The sequence below is a fragment of the Nuphar pumila genome, chromosome 6 (assembly GCF_984573655.1).
Source record: "Nuphar pumila chromosome 6, dmNupPumi1.hap1.1, whole genome shotgun sequence".
Classification (NCBI taxonomy): Eukaryota; Viridiplantae; Streptophyta; class Magnoliopsida; order Nymphaeales; family Nymphaeaceae; genus Nuphar; species Nuphar pumila.
In genome coordinates, this window is record NC_143254.1 from 101,265,310 (window position 1) to 101,289,306 (window position 23,997).

Here is a 23,997-nt window from a genome sequence, read left to right on the forward strand (position 1 = left end):
TTAGTTAAAAGAGGTCGAGGTAGGCCTAGGAAGACATGGATGGAGGTGATAGGAAAGGATATGAATGCTTTGAATCTCACCGAGGACATGGCATTGGATAGAAATGATTGGAGGAGAAGGATTCATGTGGAAGACCCGGAATGATTTTTTTTTTTGGTTCATATCGTCGACCCCAATTGTTTTGGGATGAAGGCGTAGTTGTTGTATGCTTATAGTTTTCATGTGTTAAAATCGAATCTGACTTGTGAGTTTTTTTCTGCATAATTTTTTAAAAAACTCTTAAATCTGATCTTCAAGTGTCCATGTGGACAGATCTATCTGATTGTGCATGTGGACAAATCTGATAGATGTGGACAAATTTGTTCGACTATGCATGCGGATAGATCTATCCAACTGTGCATGTGGACAAATCTGTCAATTTTTATGGGTGTGCAGATTTGGTCCAAATCTGTTGTTTTTTTTTCATGCAAATCTTACACAGACCTATCATAGATTTTGTTTTCAACATGTTGTGTTTTTGTTCTGTTTGTTGTTACCAGATCTGTAACATATATATCTATACCTCTCTCTCTCTCTCTATACGTATATATATATATATATGTGTGTGTGTGCATGCAGATCTGCAACATATAGATATATATGCAGATCTGGTACAAATTTGCAACAAATCTATATGGGTGCAGATCTGGCCCATATCTGCGAAGTCTTTTTGTTTCATGTACGTAGATCGGGTCTTGTCTGCCGCAGGAGCCTTAGTATGTTGTCGAAGACCTATGATAAGACTAATTAAATTTTGTTTTCAAGACATGTATATATGTTGAAATCGTTGGCTATTGTTAAAAAAAGAAAATTTGATTTCTATTATGACGAGTGTCAAATTTAAAATTTCTGAGTTATTATGATATGATAACTAGGTTTGTTTTGAGGTGGTGGCGTGGGTTAATATCAAAACTATTTTGATGATATCATAACAATTTTGATATTATCAAAACTGTTTTGATATTAGGACCTATTTTTGAGGCTGTGATGTTAAGGTCAAAATTGTTTTGATACTATCAAAAAGTTTGATGTGGTTAGGATATCAAAATTGTGTTGAGGTTGTTGAATCTTATCAGATCTGCTCTTTTTTGTTTATGTTGTCATAGGTGGTTAATTTGTTCATTGTTTCTCACTGCTACCATATGTGTTCGCTTGATCGGTGATGTGCAATGGTAGCATGACAAGCGATAGGCACCAATATCGTTGTTAGTGCATCTTTATGTGGTGGAACAGACATGGAACGTTGTTCGGTTAAGCAGTGTCAGTGGATCAGAGGATGTTGCCTTTGGAGATTTGGTGAATGAACTCTTAGCTTGCAAGATGTTTCCCACGCATAGCAGTTGGACGCATGGGGGTGCATGTAGGTTAGGGCTAATTCCCCCAAGAATCACCTTAAGTGGTTCCAACCGAGTATGGTGACTCAGAGTTAAGCAAGTGAATGCCTAGGCATCGACGAATGAGTCTGGGTGGTGCTCTTCGCTATGGTGTTCAATCATCAATTGGTCTTCAGAATGGAGGCCGCAAGGTCTTGTTTCTTTAGTGACGAGGTTTTGCTATGTCATGTGCATGGAGCTGCAATACGCTTCATGGCACACAAGGCAAAGACAAAGTTTATGCCTCTTTCAGAAGTGATAGCTGGTATGGAAAAGCTATGCACTAAATGACATAGACTACATGAAATGCGTATTTGGAAATGTGCTTGATCAAATTTCACTAGGCAGTTGCGCATGGGGTGGTGTGCAGGGCCAATGAAAATGATTCAGCACATGGAATGGTGTTGGTACGCAGCCTTTGGCCATTAGGCTGGGCAACTTGGCGCATCGCAGGTTTGTGAAGCATTCTATGCTCGTGACAGAGCGATAAGTAGGCTTACGACGATAAGGAAGGGTCGGCATGCCGCACTGGCTTATTGAAAAAAGTAAGCTCATGACAAATTGGCTTCCGAGTAGCAAGATTCATAGAGACCTTGTTCTTCATTGTGTGCAACATTGAAGAGGACAATGATGGTTTATCTTGGTTACGTAATTTTAGACAGTTGAAATGTGGTTGGCCGAGCACAAAAGTAAGATGTTGGCAGAATGGTATGGAGCATCTTGTCGGTGATAAGTAGAAGTATAAAGTTGTTGTTCAGTTGGCTAAAGGAACATAGATAAGCCAAAGATTCCTACTAGTTGTGCGTTAGGCTCACAAGTGGAGCATGATACTTGCCTTGTGCATGCAGAGAATGCACATTGGATTCGGCTAGATGGATTTTTACCTTTGGGTATGGGAGACTCAATTAAACTTTTAGATACTCTCCCAAGATTGTGGGTTAGCGGAGTGCCCACGTTGAGCAGAAGGCTCATTATTTTGGACCCTTGAGTAGGCAGATCTTCAATAGATTGCACATATAGAAAAGTTATTGTTCATGACTCATTGGTTCCTACGAAAATATTTTGTTGACTCTAAGAGAGAGTACAACATGTTGGCTTCGGGAGTGGGGTGCAGCATTGGAGCAAAGTGCCCTTGTGAGGACGAGTGCCCAGGAAAACACTTTGAAGGACTGCATTGGGGTGATACGTAAGCAGGTGTCTCCCACTTGAGGACTAGTTTGGACCATTAGAAAATTGCAAGATGGTGCTTAAGGGAGTTGATATCCCTACGACATGCATTGGTGGTTGTCTTTCTCTATGAGAACCACGAAGGGCTTGGACTTGTCATTTTTGGGGTTAGAAGGCACCCCAACAATGAGCATCAAAATGATAAGTTTGTCCTCCTGGTAAGGATGACCCGGTTGTGTTTGAGACTGCACTGAGGTCTCATGAGTAGAGAATGCTCGATGTTGATAAAGCAAAAGACCATTGTTTAAATGATCGGAGATGCGTTAAAGGTATGAGACTTGGCATGTTAAAGGTTGCGGTGACGATGGATGCAAACTAGAACAAGTTAAGTAGGTTGGAGAAAAAGAGTGAACCAAAGATAAAGATAACTACAAAAGAAAACTGACATATTAGTGAAGACTGTGTTCTTACCTACACCAGCATTATCGAGGACAACAATGATTTTGGGTGGGGGAGAATGTCCCAGACTGATCTTTCAGAATTGGGCATGTGCAATATGGAGCTCTACTGAGTGAAAAATGCATCGAGTGTAGGAACATGCGATATGTGTTCGCTTGATCGATGATGTGCGATGATAACATGACATGCGATAGGCATCAGTATCATCGTTAGTGCATCATCGTGTGGCAACACAGATGTGGAGAATTATTCGATTAAGCAATGTCAGCGGATCAGAAGATGTTGCCTTTGGAGATTTGGTGAAGGACCTCTCAGCTTGCAAGATGTTTCTCACGCATGGCGGTTGGACACACGGGTGTGTGTGGGGGTTAGGGTTAATTCCTCCAGGAATCACCTTAGGGGGTTCCAACCGAGTATGGTGACTCGGGGCTAGGCGAGTGAATGCCTAGGCACCGACGAATGGGTCTGGGTGGTGCTCTTTACTATGGTGTTCTATCATCAACTGATCTTCGGACTGGGGGCCGCAAGGTCTTGTTCCTTCAGTGGTGAGGTTTTGCTATGTTGTGTGCATAGAGCTGCAATATGATTCATGGCATGCAAGGCTAAGGCAAAGTTTATGCTTCTTTAGAAAGTGATAGTTGGTATGGGACGGCTATGCACTAAGTGGCATGGACTACATGAAATGCGTATTTTGAAATGCGCTTGATCAGCTTTTACTGGGCAGTTGGGCATGGGGTGGTGTGCAGGGCCAATGAAAATGATTCAACACATGAAATGGTGTTGGTACGTGGCCTTTGTCCGTTAGGCTGGACAACTTGGCGCATCACGAGTTTGTGAGGCATTCTATGCTCATGACAGAGCGATAAGTAGGCTTGCGGCGGTAAGGAAGGACCATCGCGCTGCACTGACTTATTGAAAAATAAGCCTATGAAAAAAGCATGTTGTGGCACGGGGATTTTGATCAGTTTGGTATGTCATATTTTCTAGATAATGTAATTATGTTCAGATCTGAGTTGTATGTACTATAGAGTACTTGTATGGAACATGTAGTTATTCAATCATCATGTTGCAATAATGTTTATTGGTTATGTTCGATCATGCAAATAAATATCATGTTGGCATAGATGTGCATATCATGAACACATAATTTCTGAAGTTATTTTGATGTTGCATTAACATGATCATGTGAATATTTGGATGTTATGAATGAGATGAATCATGAAAGAAAATTGCATGTTGCAATCATTTGTTCGTATTCATATGCAATTTGTTGTGTATGTGTATTCTTATGGTGTATGGATGAATGTGCATTGTGGACATGTTTGAATAATTATGTGGTTACTTGTTCACTGAGGATTTTTGCATAAGATGCTCTAAGATTTGTATGTTTGCATTGCAAAATCTATTTTAAAATTATTGGTTTTCTAATTTAATTGCACAGTAAAATTTATAATGGGCAAGGTCCCGTGTTGGGTTTTGCATGTTGATTTGCAAAATTGTTCTTGTGTAAAGAACTTGACTTTTGTTAAAAAGATAGAATAGATAAATAATATAATTAATATTTTTCTTCCTGGATGTCCCTTCCATAGTATGAAAATCCTAGATGACAAATTTATGAAAATTGTGAGGATACTAAAACTTTGTGGGCATTTGTGCTCCTAAACTCGATATGTTGATTCACCTCTCGACCATGGTTTTAGGGAGTTTTCAACTATTTTGCTTAGGGGTGGTGTTGTGACACAACTGTTGTTATTGATATACAAAAAAAGTGGCATTAGTAGATGTTGATTTTCTTGGTGTTCCGACGTTAAATGTTGATTTCTAATGTTCTGATTGATGGTGTTGATTTCTGATATCGGTCGAGGAACAAGTATAAAACCTAATAATAAAATACAAAATATGTGTTAAGCTACAACTGGGAACCTATCTTGGACTTCAGGAATTGTGGTGCCTATTTTGAGTATCTGCGGGTTTAATGAAAAGTGAAATTACAATTGTGTGCATTTAATAGGGACATGTATGTAAAAAAAACTTTGATAATAACTTAATAATTTTTTCATGCATGTGCATTGGAATCATGCATATTTACTATTCTGCATTAGATCATGCTTTCTTATTTTTGTTGTATGTAAAAAATTGTTATTGCATAATAACTGCTTTCAAATGCTTGAATAATAAATAGTTTATGAGATTGTTGTTGTTATATTTTCTCTGAATACTTGCATGAATTTCATTTATGCTTTTTCTTGCCTATTTAGATTTTTAGAAAAAATCATACAAAGAATATTTGATTCTTACCTAGTACTTCATATGTTTTTCACAGGACCTGAAGCTCAGTGATGAGGATGACTGCATCAGGGAGTCTACAAGATCACATGACTTAGTTCTATTATTCTTGAACAGTGTGGCTTTAGATTATATTTTTTATTTTAATTCTATTCTAAGACATTGATTTATTGATTAATAAAGTTAGCTATTTGATTTATTGGTTCAATGTAGAGATCCCTTGTGGTTTAGAATATTGTTAAGTATGTGAGGCCCCGAATTCTTGGGTTTTAGTTTCCGCAATTATTTAAAAAAAAGTCTACTTTTCATGGGGATGAGTTAAGGTCATTTACATTGGTATTCAAAAGGAAAAATTGATCATTACCCAACGACTTGGTAAATATATCTACACACTCTGAGTTGTAGAAATGAATTGAGTACGAATCAAGCCACTCTAAATTTTCTCCTGGATGTGATGATAATAAATTTCTATGTGCATTGTGTGTTCGTGATAGACGAGATTAGCAGCAATGTGAATAGTTGCTTCATTATCATAAAGCAGAGTCATGGGATGAGAGTGAACTATCCTAAGGTCTTTCAAAAGGTACTTCACCCAAGTGAGCTTGCAAGACGCTAAGGCCACAGAGCGGTATTCTGCTTCAGTTGAGGAGTGAGAGATAGTAGATTGTTTCTTTGATTTCTAAGATATTGGATTGGTATTGATCATGATATAATATCCGTAAGTGGATCGACGTGTCATAGGGAACAAAGCCCTATCTGAATTATAATAACCAATAACATTCAATGAGCTAGATGAATGCATGAGAACTCCTTGACCTGGTGTGGCTTTGAGATATCACGAAATGAAGTGTTGCTTCCATATGAGGAGTATATGGTTGGCTTAAGAATTGACTCAAAATATGAACCCCATATAAAATATCAGATTGTGTGATGATGAGGTAGACTAGATGTTTGATCAAGCGTTGATAAGAACTTGGGTCTTCTAATGCGGATCCATCTTCATTATTAAGTTCCAAATGCTGCTCCATAGGAAAATTGCATAGTTTAGCTCTCAAATAGCCCATGTCATCTAATATATCTAGTGTATATTTTTGTTGCAATAAGAATATTCCCTATTTGGGTTGGGTCACTTTAATACCAAGAAAATATTTATGATAGTTGAGGTCTTTAAGACATAACCTATTGTTGAAATTTCTTTTAAGCTCCTTGATTTATGAAATATCATCTCCATCTATAATGATGTCATCTATGTAAACCAATATGAACATTTGGCTGATATTTCTGATTCGAGAGAATAAAGAATAATTTGTTTTAGATTGAACAAACCCAATTTGTTTTAAATAGGATGAGAGCTTCATAAACTAGTTTCTCAATGATTGTTTAAGTTCATAGAGGGACTTGTTCAGTCGACAAACTCGATGCACCTCCTGAGTAGAGAATCCTAGAGGTAATTTCATGTAGACTTCTTCATCTAGGTCACCATGGAGAAACACATTGTTGACATCAATATGGAATAGATGCCAATTTTGTATGGCAACAATGGCAAGAAAACAATGAACTGTGATGAGTTTGGCTACAGGAGCATATGTTTTGTTGTAATTGAGACCTTCAATTTGAGTGTATCTTTTGGTGACCAACCACGCTTTGTATCGTTCAATAAAACCATTGGCTTACCTTCAGGTAATTCTGTCACTTCTTAGGTGTTATTCTTCTCAAGTGCTTGAATTCCAGTGACCATGGAATCACACCAATGTTGATGTTTCATGGCTTGAAGGAATGTCTTTGATTTAGAATTTTGAGTAATAGCTGCTAAAAACACTTTTTGACAATAAGAGAACTTGTTGTACGTAAGGTAGTGGCTAAGTGGATGGTTGGTACTTGGAGTCCCATCACATGATTCATCTGATTGGAGTACAGGAGCTGCATAATAACACTTAGAATCCTTGAGATACAATGGTGGTTGGTGAATACAATTTGATTTTCTAATTTGAGGCATTTCTTGGGTGGATGAGTCAGTGGTAACAACATTAGGGTTCACATTGTTCTGATTGGAAGAGGACGTTTGGAAGTTAGAACCTTGAGTATGGAAATCATTGGAATTGGATTCATGACCTTGGTTTGGTATGATGGATTCTTGTGGTTCAAAGATTGGTATGGGTAATACATTGTCTTCAACAATATTGGGAGTTTTATGATCTTGAAAGGAAAAATATTTTCATAAAATTTTACATCTCTACTAACAAAAAATTTGTGTGACCATATGGATATCTTACAAATATGCATTGTTTGGCACGATTATCAAACTTATGTGTATAATGAATATTAAATGCATAGCAAAGACATCCAAATATTCTTAAGTGATAATATTTGGGTGCTTTGTTATGTAATACCTCATACGGTGTTTTACCCATAAAGGGTTTTGAGGGGAGACAATTTATGAGTTAAGTTGTAGTGAGGATGCATTTTCCCAAAAAATTAATTGGTAAATTTTCTTGAAATCGAAGAGCACGAATGGCATTTAATAAATCTTTGTGTTTAAGATCAACGATTACATTTTGTTATGGAGTTGCCATGCAACTATGTTGATGGTTGATTCCATTTTCTCTAAGATATGTTTGCATATCGTTAGAGAAGAACTCAATACCATTATCATATCTAATAGCCAAAACATTGGTGTTGAATTGTTTTTTAATCAACACAATACATTTTTTTTATAATGGCATACGTCTCGGACTTGTTCTACATAAGATATACCCATGTGTATCTACTATAGTCATCCACTATGGTCAAGAAGTAGTGAGCTTATGACATATATGGAGTTTGATATGCACCCCATATATCGTAATGGATTAATTCAAAGTGAGGATGATATGGTTCCATGAGGGAATGAACATTTGGAATGTGCTCATTAATTTTATTGGAATTAACAAGAACATGCAGTCTTGAATTTGACAAGTGTCTAAGTCTAGAATGCCAAAGAGACATTGTTACCATCAATCTCAAGAATGTAAAGATTGCCTTGCAGCCTACCCGCTCCAATCTTCATCTTCGAGTGTGTGTCATGAAATAAACAATGATTTTCTTTAAAAATGATATCACAACCTAAATCATGAATTAGCTAAACAACAAAAATAAGATTAAACTTGAATTGAGGGACATAAGACCTTAGTTAAGGTGATTGTTGGTGACAAAACACTGCCAGTATGTGTCATAGGGGTGGATGAACCATCTGGCAAACCAATGGGAGGAAAAGAAACATTCACAAGAGAAAATATATTGGGTATTAAATTTGTAATATGGTTCGTATACCCTGAATCAATAATCCAACATTGAGAAATAATCAAACAAGCATACGGTTTATAAATGTTACCTGCAAGGTTGGCCATAAGTGATAGATTTTGGTTACCTAAGTTGACAATGACCATGATTTTTCATATTGCTCTTGAGTTAGTTGAGGAATGGTGTGACTCAGATTTGTCTTCTCTGGTTCGGGTGTAACAAGACAAGCATTGATGCTAGCTTGACCATTGAAGCAAACATTGGAAGAACTCTTTGGCTGGTTAGGAAAACTGTGCAGGTAATAACACTTCGCCTTAATGTGGCCAAATCGACCATAATGTTTAGACTTTGGTCTGGCATGAGTTTGGGACGTCACTGATGAGCGACCTTGATATATTGGCTGCTTCTATCAACTGCGGCTGCAACCGATTTGGGTGTGGGCATGAGTCATAAATCATGTTGTTGTTCTTCTTGCATGATTAAGGCATAAGGCTTGGAAATGCTCGATAATGGAGTCATAAGAAGTAATTGGCTCCAAATGGCATTATAACTGTCATTGAGACATACTAAAAATTTGATGAGTCTTTTTCGTTGTTGGAGTTCTTGAATAATTTTTATGGCTCCACACGAATAAGGTGGGATGCTAACATATGTGGACAGTTAATGCCACATTTCTTTCAACTTGTGAAGTATGCAGCTATTGAAGATTGGCCTTGCTTCAGATTGATTATTTCTTGTTGGATCTGGTAGATCTTCAGAGAGTTTGAATGGGAAAGCCTTTCACAAAGATCCACTCAAACTTCGTCGGTTGTCTCTGCATAAATCACACTTGATGCAATATCTTTATGCATCAAATTAAGGAGCCAAGACAATACCATGTTATTACAACGCTCTCATGTTGCGACATTCGATGAAGTCAAATCGGGCTTTGTGATTGTGCCGTCGACAAAGCCTAATTTATTCTTGGCATTTAGTGCCATGACCATCACTCTACTCCACTTCGAGTAGTTGTCTCTGATAAGCTGCTGAGATACCAGTAATGTTCTCGGGTTATTTGAGTGATGGAAAAAGAATGGATTTGTTGTTGACTCTGACGGCGACCTATTCGCTGAGATGTCTACGCCGCTGCTGCCGCTATCGGAATCCATGGGCGACGATATTAGTCATGAAGATTTGTTACCATGAAAGTTTTGATAATCAAATCAAAAGAGAAATTGTATTTCTGATTTCATGTGTTGCCAAACTGAAAAATAAAGAGTACATATACATGTTGACTCCCAACCTCCGTCGACATTTTCTTCCTTGATTTTAGTTAACTGATTCTCTGAATATAACAAAACCAGGAAGGTTTGACTGTACAATGAATATACACGGTAGAATGGATATACAAAGAAGGTAAGTAGACAATAGAAAGGTGATATGTATGGTAATTATACATGGTAATTCTAATAAGGTTTAAAGTGAGTCTTTTTAACTATAACTTTCTCAATTCTATTGAGCAAATTTTTCGCCATTCCTAGCATAGTTGGCAAACTCGGTGAGTCAACTTGCAACTCAATTGAGTTGTCTCGTATCAATAACTAATTGATTCAAGAAAACAACTTGACTTGGCGGAGTAGCTGAGTCTTATCTACTTTTATTTTTCTTCATATGTGTGTATGTGATAAATTTATATTTCAAATGAATATGCACTCTGCAAAAAAGTTTTGTATTTATGAAAACATATGTTAATTATTTATTTTAATAAATAGTCATCGAGTCAGGTACGGCCAATCCAATACCAAGTTCTAAGAATGCCGACCATGGTTCTTAGTTATTTTTGAAATTCAACTACGAGGGTTTTAGAGAAAAAGGAATTATCTTATGGCTGGCAGCCATAATCAATATCAAATAAACTGATGTGAAGCTACTGATTTTGCAGATGCATGAGGAGTACAAAGAAAACCATGGCTGGTGGTTAATCAAATACTAGGGAGCATTTCTCTTAGTCACTGTTTGGAATCTTGACACTGGAATGGGTGTTTATGCATTTGGTGGTCCCGAGGTAAAATCTTGGTCAAACTACCTTAGTGGTCCTGTTTGGAATCTCGGCGCTGGGATGGGTTTTAATGCATTTGGGATGAAAAGTGAGGCCCTTTTTCCTTTGTATTTGCACTAAATTATGGATTTGGCAGCTGCCACTTCTTCAAATGCATAAACTTCATAAACGCCCATCCCAGCTACAGATCCCAGACAGACCCTTAGATTGATGTGAAAATAGCCAACTCACATAGCTAGTCTCCTAGTCAGTGCCCCTACTTGCCAGTCATTAAGACCTAAGCCCAACACCTTATGCAAAGATAAATGCTTCATAATAAGAGAATATAATTTTGATGGAGAAGATGGCAAAGTGGAGGTGACTGATCAAATTGGCGACTAACATCCTCTTATGCAATCATTTAAAATTGAAGTATGAATTGGCATTGTTGTTTATGATATAGTAGTAGATGCTGATAATTTGAATAACTAATTGGATATAGCTAGAAATACATTTCATGCGATACAAATATATCAGGCTTTAAAAGGTTGGTTTTTCACTTATATAACGTTCTCTAAAGTTCCTTTGAGCTAGTTTATGAGACAAGAACCATAAATAGGCATTTTTCTTGGGTATTTTGACATATGTAAATGCAATATTTTGGTGGGTTACATGAAAATGTCTCTAAAGAGATGTGTGAAAGCTATAATTGCTGAAGAAAAAAACAGAACAAGTAACTAGGGACTGAAAACAGAAGACCAAGATTAGAGCAACATGAAGTTTAAGAACAAGAATAGAGCAAGAGCCAACACATACTAACTCAAACAAACTACTACGTGTCACAGGTGCTTGTTTCTGTAATACAGTAATGCCAACTTGGCTTGAGCACAAGCTCAGCGAATCAAATGATATAGCTGGATGGTTAGTTCTCACTATCATAGCCACAACCAGCTTGCTTATCAAAAGAAAAGAAAAAAAGAGAGGCTTGGTAAGCAGTCATAGCAAAGAAGATACCTAGCTTCTCAACAAGACAAGGGTTGTCAATGGGTGGGCAATCCTTTTTCTACAAATCTGACAATTGATGATAATGAGAGAGTTTTCAAATTATTTTCTCAAGTTGGAGTCAAATGAGATAGTTGGAGTCTCAAGTTAAGAGAGTTTTACCTAGCAGGGAGGCAGGCTTGTCAGGCATCTTCTTCCATGGAAAATGAATCGGACCACCCCCCACGGGAATTGAATCCTCGGAAAGGGGGGTCTAGCATGTAAAATGGGAGCTGCTTTCCCATGTCTGTGTTGCATTGTGGGGCACGCGAAAATGACAAGGGAACCTATGCATTTCTGCAAAAAACTCCCATTTTCCGTGACATACAAACTAGCCCTAAGTGACCTGGTTCTCGATGAGGGTTCCTTCCTCATGAGAGAGAGCGAGAGAGAGTTTGAGTCTTGGATGTATGGGTTTCACTTTCATAATCAGAATGTAAAAACAAAACATATGTACTAGTTGACACCGTGGATGAGACAAGCATTGGTGCAGGTGCACGACATTCTCTATTGGCACCCACAATGAGCCCAGGCCATCAAGTCAATGGTGAACAGACCCTGAACCCAATGATAAAAGAAAACACTTTGGTTGCACTCATCAAGCAACCATGCCTCAATTTATAGTGGGGGAGAGTGTGAGGTTACATACATGGTATTCATGTATGTGAATCCTTCACATGCCATATTGAATGTAAACCCTTTACATTCACGTAACCCCCTCCCCACTAATTCTCCACTAAAGCCTTAATTAGTGTCATGTGTCCAACCGGGTTACACTTAGGGTTGGACCCAATCTGAAATGTCCAACATTCTCCCACTTGACCCATTGACACGAAAAGGCACAAAATCAAGGTTCATACTGTTATCTCGACTTAATTTTTTTTAATGTGGATTCACATGCTATCTAGTATCACAAGAATGAACCATATGAGTAATGAAGATAAACACCTCTTTATGAAATGTCGTATTTTCATGCACTACAATATAATTCATTTTTAATATTTTAGCATGTTAAGATTACTTGTATGAATATGTTGGTTTCTAACTCATTCTATTGGTCCTTTAATATTGTTATTCTATTATTCTCTCTACTTAAATGAGAGATCCTTTATATAGAATCAACAATACATAAAGCCATAGAGAATCAATTTAGTTTCACAAATGTGATCATATATAACTATAATGTATTGTCATACATCAGAAGAAATCAAACAAACTCATTCCTTTTACATGTTAAGAATATAATCTCGATGCTAACCCTTTAGTAAGAGAATTTAGAGTCATTTTCTTTGTACCTATTGTATCAATACACACCAGATGATTCTCAGTCCTTTCTTTAGCAACAAAGTACTTTAACTCTATGTGTCGACACGATGTTGAGCTCTTATTGTTATTCGAGAAGGATACTACATCTTCATTATCACAAAAGATCTTTAGTGGTCTCTCAATAAAGTTTATAATTCCAAGACCCATAATAAAGTTTCTTATCCAAATTGCCTAAGATGAAGACTCATATAGAGCAATGAATTCTGCCTCCATGGTATAAGTAGCAGTTGTAAAATATTTTTTACTTCTCCATGAGATGGCACCACCTGTCAATAGGAAAATGTATCCAGTAGTGAACTTTCTACTATCGAGACATCCTCTCAAATCCGCATGAGAGTATCCAATGACCTCTAGGTAGTCAACCTTTTTATAGGTCAACGTATAGTGTTTTGTTCCTTACAAATAGTGCATGACCTTCTTTACTACCTTTTAGTGCATAGTGCCTGGATTTAACTGGTATCTACCAATCATTCTCACCATAATTGTGATATTTAGTTGTGTATAGGTCTGCGTGTACTGTAAACTTCCAACCGCCGAAGCATATGGAACAATTGTCATCTAAGCATTTTCATTATCATATTGAGGATAGACCTTTAGGCTCAATTTATCTCCTTTCACTATGGGTGTCGATCGAAGAGAACAATTCTTTATCTTATATCTTTTAAGAACCTTTGGGATATAGGATTTCTAAGAGAGGCCAAGAACACTCTTAGTTCTATTACGACAGATCTCATTTCTAAAGACATATGCAGTCTTACCCATGTCCTTTGTGTCAAAATGAGAGGAAATAAAATCTTTTGTCTCATGTAGTATGTTCAAATCATTAGTTGCAAGAAGAATATTATCAATATATAAAACCAAAATTATGAACTTACTCCCACTAGCCTTAAGGTATATGCATTGATCAACAATGTTTTTAGTGAATCCAAAGTTCAGAATTACCTAATTGAACTTTTTATACCATTTGCAGAAGGCTTGTTTAAGTCCATAAATTGACTTCTTCAATTTGCAAACTAAATGATTCGAGTCATCTACACTGAAACCAAGAGGTTGTTGCATATACCTCCTCTTCCAGATCCTTATTTAGGAAAACAATTTTCATATCCATTTGATATAGCTCTAAATCAAAATGAGCTACGAGGGACATGATTATTCTCAATGATTCTTTAGCTGAGAGAGGAGAAAAAAGTCTCATTATAACCAATACTCTCCATCTGTGTGAAACCCTTTGTAACGAGCCTAGCCTTATACCACACTGACTCTTTTCCCAACTAAGCATCAGATTGGTCTTCATACATCTCTTGAGCACTCTCGTCAATTTATGGAGGCAATCTTCAAATGAAGAACCGTACACTGAAAAATCATTCATGAATATCTCCATGACATCATCCACCATGTCAGAGAAAATAGCCATCATGCATCGCTGAAATGTGGTCGAGGCATTATATAGCCCAAACGGCATACATCTGAATGCAAAGGTAACATATGGACAGGTAAATGTGGTTTTCTCCTGATCACCAGGATGGACAGCTACCTGAATATATCTAGAATATTCGTCTAAGAAATAGTAGTAGCTCTGTTCAGCGAGTCTCTCCAAAATCTGATCGATGAATGGCAACAGAAAGTGGTCCTTCCATGTTGCATCATTCAACTTCCTATAGTCTATACATACTCGTCACCCTGTGGTGGTCCTCATAGGAATACTCTCCTCTTTCTCATTCTCCATAACAATGAGTCCATATTTCTTGGGAACCACCTGAACTGGACTGACCCACTCACTATCTGAAATAGGGCAGATTATTCTAACGTCTAACCACTTGACCACCTCCTTTTTCACCACTTCTTTAGGATTTGGTCTTCTCTGCATGTCTCGCACTGGCTTGAAATCCTTATCACAATGAATTCAGTGCATGCAGAAGGAAGGATCTATCCCTCTCAGATCTGCTACAGCTCAGTTGATTGTTGCCTTATGCTCTCTCAAGACCTCAATCAATCTAATCTCTTGTTCCTTAGTGAGTTGTGACGAGATGGTCACATGCAGTGTCTTCTTGTCTCCCAAATATGCATACTTGAGTGAGTTCAGAAGGGGCTTCAACTCAATCTCTGGAGGAGACTCAATCAAAGATTGGGTTGAAGTCTCATCAAGTGATGGGAGAGGCTCAACATACTCTCTCCAAGGATGGGCACCTGACTGAATAAAAGCTACATCTAACCAATCACTATCCTGACTATCCTCTACTATATAGTACAATTCTAATGGATCACATGTCATGTACAACTCAAGTTGTGCCTCCACTATCTCATGTACAATGTCTATCTGGAAGCATGCCTCATCTTCCGTTGGACCTATGGCAGCATTGAAAATATTCAATTTGACTTTTCTATTGCCAAATGACAGGTCCATGACTCCTGTTTTACAATTGATACATGCATTGGCAGTCGCCAATAACGGTCTACCCAGAATGATCGGAGTCTGGCGTCGGCTATCCACACCATCCATATCTAGGATAATGAAATCGATCAGGAAATAAAAATCCTTCACTTTCACTAGCATATCCTCAAAGATACCTCTTGGCACCTTGATAGAATAGTCTGCTAGTTGAAGTATCATAGAGGTCAGTTTCATTTCTCCAAGCCTGAAAGAATCATAGAAATATCCATGCAAGATGTTTACACTTGCCCCAAGATCTAATAATGCATGCACTATCTGGATATTTCCTATGACACAGGAAATAATCGGGGCACCAGGGTCCTTGAGCTTTGGTGGAGTCTGATGCTGAAGCATCGAACTCACCTGCTCGGTCAGGAGGACCTTGGTAGGAACTTTTCTTCTTGATTTTCTCTTTTGTGTACATAGTTTCTTGAGAAATTTGGCATACGCCAGCATCTACTGAATGACATCTAGCAAGGGTAGGTTGATTTGTACATGCTTAAAGATCTCAAGCATGTCCTGCACCTTGATTTTCTACTTTCTTATGCCTGCAGAAGATTCTAAAGCCTTCAGATAGGGTGGTTTGGAAATATACATCGAGGAATCCTTATCCTCATTAGGGGATGATGACTGAGCTGAAGTAGATGTAATTGGTGTATCTGGTTTATCTGTCCTCTGTCTCAGCTCGACATGATACTCACGTTCGCTCCTCTGGGTCATAACTGCTTTGGCTTGTTGCTGTGGTGTATCAGTCATGTACAAGACTCTAGAATTGTGCTTCTTGTCCTTAGAATTCATGACAGGTTGGTTGGGCAAGCTACCATCGGATCTCCTACTCAACGCTTCTGCTAATTGACACATTTGTGTCTCGAGTTTCACAATAGACTATGTATGGGTATTCAACACTTGATTGTACTTCTTAAAGGCATTTTGATTAGAGATTTTCACCTCCTGGAATGCTTGAAGAAGTCTATCCTCGAAAGATGACTGTTGTGAAAGTTCCTGAGGTATAACTGAAAGATAAGTAGAGGATGACTGAGAGTAACTAGGCCTTTGGTATGTCTGCATGGGAATGTTGGGCCTAATATGCTGAGTGGGAGGGACTGGGATCTGTGGGTTCTTTCATGAGAAATTTAGATGATTTCGCCACCCCATATTATATGTAGATGAAAATGGATTATGTATGGGTCTGGCGAATCTCTGAGCGACCTAAACTTGCTCTTAGATAAATTTAGGATACTGAGCTGACGAAAGGCACTCAGTGACATGATGTGCTTGACTGGAGCACAGGGTACACATTGTCTACTGATAGGATGGTCCGGCTAAAAGTTGGTCCAACTTATGCGCAAGCATATCAACCTTACTCTGAATCACATCAGTAGCTCCTACCTTTAGTAGCCCACCCTTCTTGGATCCACTCGGAGTAATCTTCTCCGAACAAGATGTTAAAGACGAGGTCATGTGGTGTAAGGAGTTCTCAACTAATGTCTCAAACAACCCCCATGCTCCATCTTCGCTATTCAACATAAAAGTTTTACCACAGGATGAATCTATCATTTGTTTGTTCCTCTCAGACAGACCATCATAAAAACTCTGCACTATCTGCCACCTAGGTACCGGATGATGTGGGCATTTCCTAAGCAGGTTCTTTATATGTTCCCATGTCTCATGGAATTGCTCACCATCCATCTCCAAAAAGCTAGTAATTGCTCGCCTAAACTGGTTCGTGCGACCAATGGGAAAATATTTCCTAAGGAATTCCTGCTGCAATTGAATCCATGTCTCGATTTGCCCTGGGTTCAAGGTCTTGAACCAATGTTTTGCCTTGTCTTTCAGAAAGAAGGGAAAGAGTGTTAGCTTCATAGCATCGTCTTCAAAGTTATTGATTCAGACAGTTGAACATATCTCAAGAAACTCATCGAGATGCCTATATGGGTCCTCATGAGCAAGGCCATAAAATGAAGGTAGCATTTGAATAATACTAGACTTGATCTCATATTGAGACGCTCCTATCTCAGATCTCTTAATGACATATTCCTGTGTGTACTAGTTAGGGATAAATAAATCTCTCAAAAGACGGTTTTCAATCCGCTGCTCCATCTACTTCGCCATTCGATTCAGACTTCTAGATCTTCTCAAGATACTTTCTGGTTCTGAATCAAATGGGTGAAGAGGAGATCCTAAAGTTCTCTGCCCCTGCATACACCGAGTCAGCTCAGTGTATGGATAAACTAAGTCTAACTATTCTAGCCTATCTAAACTATACTAACACGCAGTAAAATCACAAAAAACATGAAGTAAATAACAATAAGACTAATCTAAGCAATGTCAGAAATATTTAACTACTCTAAAAAATTTAAATAACAAAATCTACTCTAATTTACAAAATTAGCACAGAATAAGGAAAACACAAACTATGTTCTCTAAAACCCACCTGTCTATTCTCTTCTTTAAGCATGCAATTCAGTGAATCCTAGAAAAACAATACATGAATCCTATATGTAATAACTAAGTGAAAACCTATGTTTACTTACTAATCCTACTAACTAAAAAGAAAAGAACAATAAATGAATATTAATAAACTGAAATACTAGAAAAACAGTACATGAATCCTATATGTAATAACTAAGTGAAAATTTATGTTTACTTACTAATCCTACTAACTAAAAAGAAAAGAACAATAAATGAATATTAATAAACTGAAATACTAAAAATAATGAATATCAATCACTGTTCCCCGACAACGGCACCAAAATTTGGTTGTACTTTTGCAATGGTATTTTTAAAATATATTTTTTAATAAAAACTTTGGAAAATCAATAACCAAATATAAAAACTGACTTTCCACTTTCGTGGCGAGTACGGGTCGAATCCACAAGGAACAAGATGATATTCAATATTATTTCTAAAAGTTTTAATTTATTAATATATCAAATGTCTACAATGAAATAAAACAATTATAAATTAAGTCACAAAATAAAAATTAACTACAGTAAATTCTAAATTCGGTTGCTCAAGCTTTCTCCATGTCACAAGGGCATTCTTGTTATTTCACCACTATAGTTGTTTCATGCTTGACGTGAATAACCTTTAACCTGCAGGATGCTTGTCAACCTAAAACAACATAAAATAAAAAGTCTGTAATGGAAATAACTGCAATTAATTCAAAAATATAACTAATTATAATTCTCAAAATAATTAATACAACTAAATTGTGAATTCTAATTAAACTACTAATTTATGCTATAACTGACTATACTAGATTCTGAAATTACACTAACTATTATGCAGCAAAATATGAAAAATTACAGCAAACTAATAAACTAGTGAAATGTATGTTTTGCCCTCGCTACAGTGCATGAATCACTTTCTAATAGGTTTTAAAAAATAGGCAGTTTGAGAGGTCAACATAGAATAAAAAATCATGAAATTTATTTTGTTAGATTCCTCACACATACAGAAATCTGACCATTTTTACAGATTTTAAAAATTCATCCGGAAGCTCCAGATATAAGTGTTTTAAGATCGGTAAAAATCTGGAAATATGCCTGTCCCAAAATTCAAACTTTTGAAAAACCGGCTTTTGAAAAACATTTAAATGAGTTGAATTTTGGTTTGTAGACAGAGGCCTCATTAATGAATAGAATAGAAATGATTTTCCAGAAAAACTCTAAAAATTTTCATATAAAATAACGAGTGCAACAGACTACAAATTTTGGTTTTTAAGTTCAATTCAAAAACAATTTAAAAATCATTCAATTTATGCACTATTGAATTTAAGCACATGGAATAACAACTATATTAGTCCTACCCTATGCTAAATTACAGCAAACTGACTTTAATTAAACTAAAACAAAAATTAAATCTAAAGCAAAGCTAAACTACTTGGATAAAACTAACTTAACTTAACTTTGGTAAGCAAATAAGTAAGCAATGAGATTAATTGAATAACTCTAAACTAAGATAGCTAATAACTAATGTGAATGCAATTCAACGTTAGCTGACTATTTAATACTAAAAAATAATGTGTAAAATGTTCAGCATGACATACATGACTTACCTAAATAAGCAACCCTAACTTAATACCCTCATAACCTAAGGTGAGTCGTTCCCTATGTGGGAGTTACTTGAAATGTAAGTAAATCACAAAATGACAGAAATCATTGACTACGAATACCTACTTAGTTTAGTTAATATGCAAGTATATTTATTTAGATGATATGCACTACACAAAAAAAAAATTAAGTCAACTTAACTGAATACTTAATAAAATATGCACTTAACTATAATATGCTAAATGAAAAATGAAAGGGCATTAATGCATATAGGCTGGCTGAGATATAAGTGGGCCCCATTTAATCCTTACTTAAGATATTCACTTACCTTTGAGAGCCAAAAACGTCAGCTTAATTGGGCCCACACGTTATGGCTAGAAAATTCAAACAGAGAGTTGATCTCCTTTTGTTCTTTATGGAAATACAAATCAACCATTAAGGAGGTGATTCAATTTTTGAATCACCTTACTTAATTAGATATTTAGAAGATCCTCCAAGGTTAGCGTCTTCCACGAGACTCAACACTTTCCTTTTTTACTTCAAAAATTTAAGAAACCGACACAATTGGCCAAAAAATGCCTAATCTTTGAAAAATCTTGAAATGCCTTTCATTTAAAATTAAAAAATTATAAAGTTACACTAAGCTAACTATACCAACTCCATGCTAACCTACAGAATATTTAAATGACATGTAGGGGTAAGACTGGGCTACAAACAAAATCGTGAATAACTACAAATAATGAATTGGGAATTCTAATTAAGACAACTACTGACTAACCACTATTCAATGAATCTAGACTAAACATTAAACTTTCTAAACACAATACTACTTACCTAAAAACACCTAGGACCTTGTTGGTCCAACAATGGTTGTCCTCTTCCTTGGAGAAGACGACATCCATTGAAAAATGATTTTTACAAAAGCTAAGAAAAAATGACTTTTTGACTAAACAACAATGTGACAATGTAAAATCTAGTTTCTAATTACTCTAAATCACAACTAAACTTGCCCCTAGAGAATTACAAATAGACTGTTAAATCAATGTAATCAACAACAACAAAAATCAGAAGAAGAAAAATTTATGTTAAAATCTCAAAAATGACTAGATCAGCTCTAGCCGATTTTCACAATAAATAAAAAAATGAAAATACATAACTCGACCCCTAAAAATATTCTAGACTTGATCTTAATACGTGAAAAACATGATTTTTACTTTTCTAAATGTTGTAAAAAAATGCAGAATGCAAAGTGATTGGAAGATAAAAAATGGCTAACTAAAAATCAAAATAAAACAAAATAAAAAGAAGAGGAATGAGATCTTACTGAACGATCATCATTCGATCCAAGCTCGAAGGCCTCCCACAGTGTGATCTAACCTCTATTGATGAAAGCAACCTCTGGCAGTACGATGGCAGAATGGTGACGGAGGTTCGAAGGATGGTAGACGGAAACAAAGTGCTAGCTCAAAAAATTCCTTGGCTCGCGTGAAGGCCCGGAAAGCTCCTCGACCGGATAGCACCCAGAAAGCTCCTTGGTGCGAAGAGTAAGTTTCTTTAATGGATGCCTTGCTGCTGCACACAAAAATCAAATTTTGAGAATACACTTGACACAAAAAAAAAACTTACAAAAAGAAATGGAGAGGAAGAAGATGGTGATGCCCGGAAATCTCCTCGGTGGCAACACCCAAAAAATTGCACGGTGTGATGAAATGTAGGTGGAAGGTAGAAGATGAAGATGGTTGGTACTGTGGAGGTTGCTCAGAAACTCTGGACAAAAACTGAAATGAGGGGGGCATCCCCCCTTTTGTCTAAATTTTTTAAGAATTTCAGAAAGACTCTTATGAAAAAGTTTCTTCAAAAACACTCCAAAATTCTTAAAAAATGTTGGGTGCCCTTTTTAGAAAATATAAATGGGCCTAAGGTTGGTTTAGTATGCTCCAACCCTGATCCAAGATCCAAAAATGTTTTCCTAATATGAGTCTGGATCTGGATCTCACCGAAATTTACACTCTTACACTAAAAAGTTCATAACTTTGTCAATTTAACTCTGAATTGAACAAAATTTGAAACGTATTCTCTTAAGACTCGAATCAACATAAACATGAGTTTTAACTCTAAAAATATGGATAATGATATGCATAATATATATATTTTATAATGCATTTTATGCATTATCACACTCTACTTGCCCTTTAGAGTCTGTCTTGGTCTTAACGACCCATTTATAATCAACAAGTCATATTCCATCACGTCGAGGTACCAGATCTCACATTTGATTCTTTACCATAGAGTCAAGCTCTTCTTTCATGGCATTTATCTAATGTGTTGATCTTTTACTTTCAATGACTTCTACAAAGGTGAATGGATCATCATCATTATCTATGAAATCATTGGGCTCTTGTAAATACACCATATAGTCTGGATGGATAGCATATTTTTTATCCTCGTAGACCTCCATATAGGTGCTACAGGTGGTTCAAAAAGAACCTTTGCATTTTGTTGTTGTTGTATATCCTCATCAACAACTTGTTCTATTTGGAATTGATGTTCATTGACCAAATTTTCTATGACATTATCCAAAGGGATAATGATAGAAAAAACTGAGTTTTTTTTCTTCGCATGTATGTAACCTGAGTCCTGCAAATCCTCAAATTCGAATATTTGAGATGCATCTATCCCAATAGAACTATTTTCAAGAAATCTTACTTTATCTGTTTTTACTATCTGTGGTGTATAAGATGTATAATAAAATATAAAGCCCTTTGATCTTTTTGGATAACCAATAAAAAATTTACTAGTTGTCGTAGGATCAAAGGATTTTATATATGGGTTATACAATTTAGCTTCAGTTGGATATCCTCATATGCGCATATATGACAAAGAAGATTTTCTACCAGTCCATAGCTCGTAAAGACTCTTTTGGACAACTTTTGTAGAAACCTTATTCAAAATATGCATTGTTGTCCTAAGAGCTTCATCCTACAAGGTCAAGAGAAGGTTTGAGTGATTCAACATTGCTCGAACAATTTCTTTAAGTGTACGGTTTTTTCTTTCAGCTACACCATTCTAGTAAGCACTACCATGCATGGTATATTGAGGTACAATATCTTTCTCTTTTAGAAACCACATTAATGGCCATTCTTTTTGTCTTATCTCAATGAAACAACCATAATATTGACCACCTTTATCAGATCTAATCACTTTAGTAGCTTCACTGATTTGTTTCTCTATTTTTTTCTTAAAGTCCTTAAAAACTTAAAAGACTTTAAATTTTTTAAATAATAAGTATAGATATATATACCTTGAGTAATCGTCTATAAAGGTGACAAAATATCTCATATAACATAGAAAAATTTGTCTGCAAACATCTATATGCACGATCTCCCATTTTCTATTATTGTATTTGACATCTTTCTTATATGTATTAGATTGTTTAACCTTTATGCAGTCAACATATGATTCTGTATCTGTGAAATCAAGAGATCCACAAATTCCTTCTTTCATAAGTCTTTGGACTCTCTTTCAAGATGAGCCCTAACCTTTAATGCCAAATCAAATATGATTGATCATCCTTTAGGCTACTTTTATGGTCAATCATTGTGTTATCAACAGAGTGAGATTCCTAAATTTAGAATTTGGTTTTCAAATGATATAAATCATTATATATATATATGTATATATATATATATATGTATATATATATATGTATATATATATATACAAAACCTACATAAATATAATTTTTAACAATAATAAGCTTGAAGTTTTCAAATTTAAAAACAAAATCAAACTTATCAAGTTTTAAAATCGAAATAAGGTTCTAACTATAGGTTGGAACATAAAATGTATCAACCAAATCCAAAATGAATCCTGACTCCAACATAACTCTACGAGTCTCAATGTTCTTGACATGCAAACATATCATATTTCCTGAGAAAATACTTTTTTTATACTCAGTTGGTTCACTTTTGTTTAGAAATGCCTGCAAAGAGTTGACAATATGCACCATGACACCAAAATCAATCCACCAACTATGCAATGGAACATGGATTAAATTACACTCATGAGAAAAAAATGACTTATTACCTTTATTCTCAAGTCATTTCTTATACTTCTAGCAGTTCACCTTCTTATGTCTCTTTTTCTTGCAGAATAAACACTTTATAAAAGAACCTCCTGCTTGGGATTTAGCTTTCAACTAAGAGTTTGAACTCTTTCCAAATGTTTTCTTCTTGAAAGAAGTTTTCTAATTTGCCCCTGACCTATGTTTTTCCTAATGAGATGCCATATATATACTCGACACCCTCTCACCCTTTAGTCTTTCTTCCTCTTAAACACACTTGGTCAAGAGGTCATTAAAAAACCATTCATCATTATGTGTGTTGTAGGAGATCTCAAAGGATTCATATTCACTAGGCAACTAGGTTAAAATCAGATGGACCAAAATGGAGTCTAAAATGACAAACTTCATGTCATTCAGCTGAGATGCAATATTTCTTATTTTCAAGATGTGTTGTCGGATGT

General features: G+C 36.2%; 1 protein-coding gene across 1 annotated transcript; it reads right to left on the bottom strand.

Annotated features, from left to right (window-relative positions):
* Positions 1 to 14,938: 14,938 nt before the first annotated feature.
* On the bottom strand, positions 14,939 to 15,772 carry LOC149835423 (uncharacterized). Its single transcript, XM_090009581.1, has one exon. It carries the CDS (start codon positions 15,770 to 15,772, stop codon positions 14,939 to 14,941), a length of 834 nt encoding a protein of 277 aa, XP_089865707.1.
* Between the last annotated feature and the right edge of the window lie 8,225 nt (positions 15,773 to 23,997).

Coding starts and splice junctions, on each gene's coding strand:
- LOC149835423 (XM_090009581.1), bottom strand. CDS start 15,772: ATGCTTCAGCATCAGACTCCACCAAAGCTCAAGGACCCTGGTGCCCCG.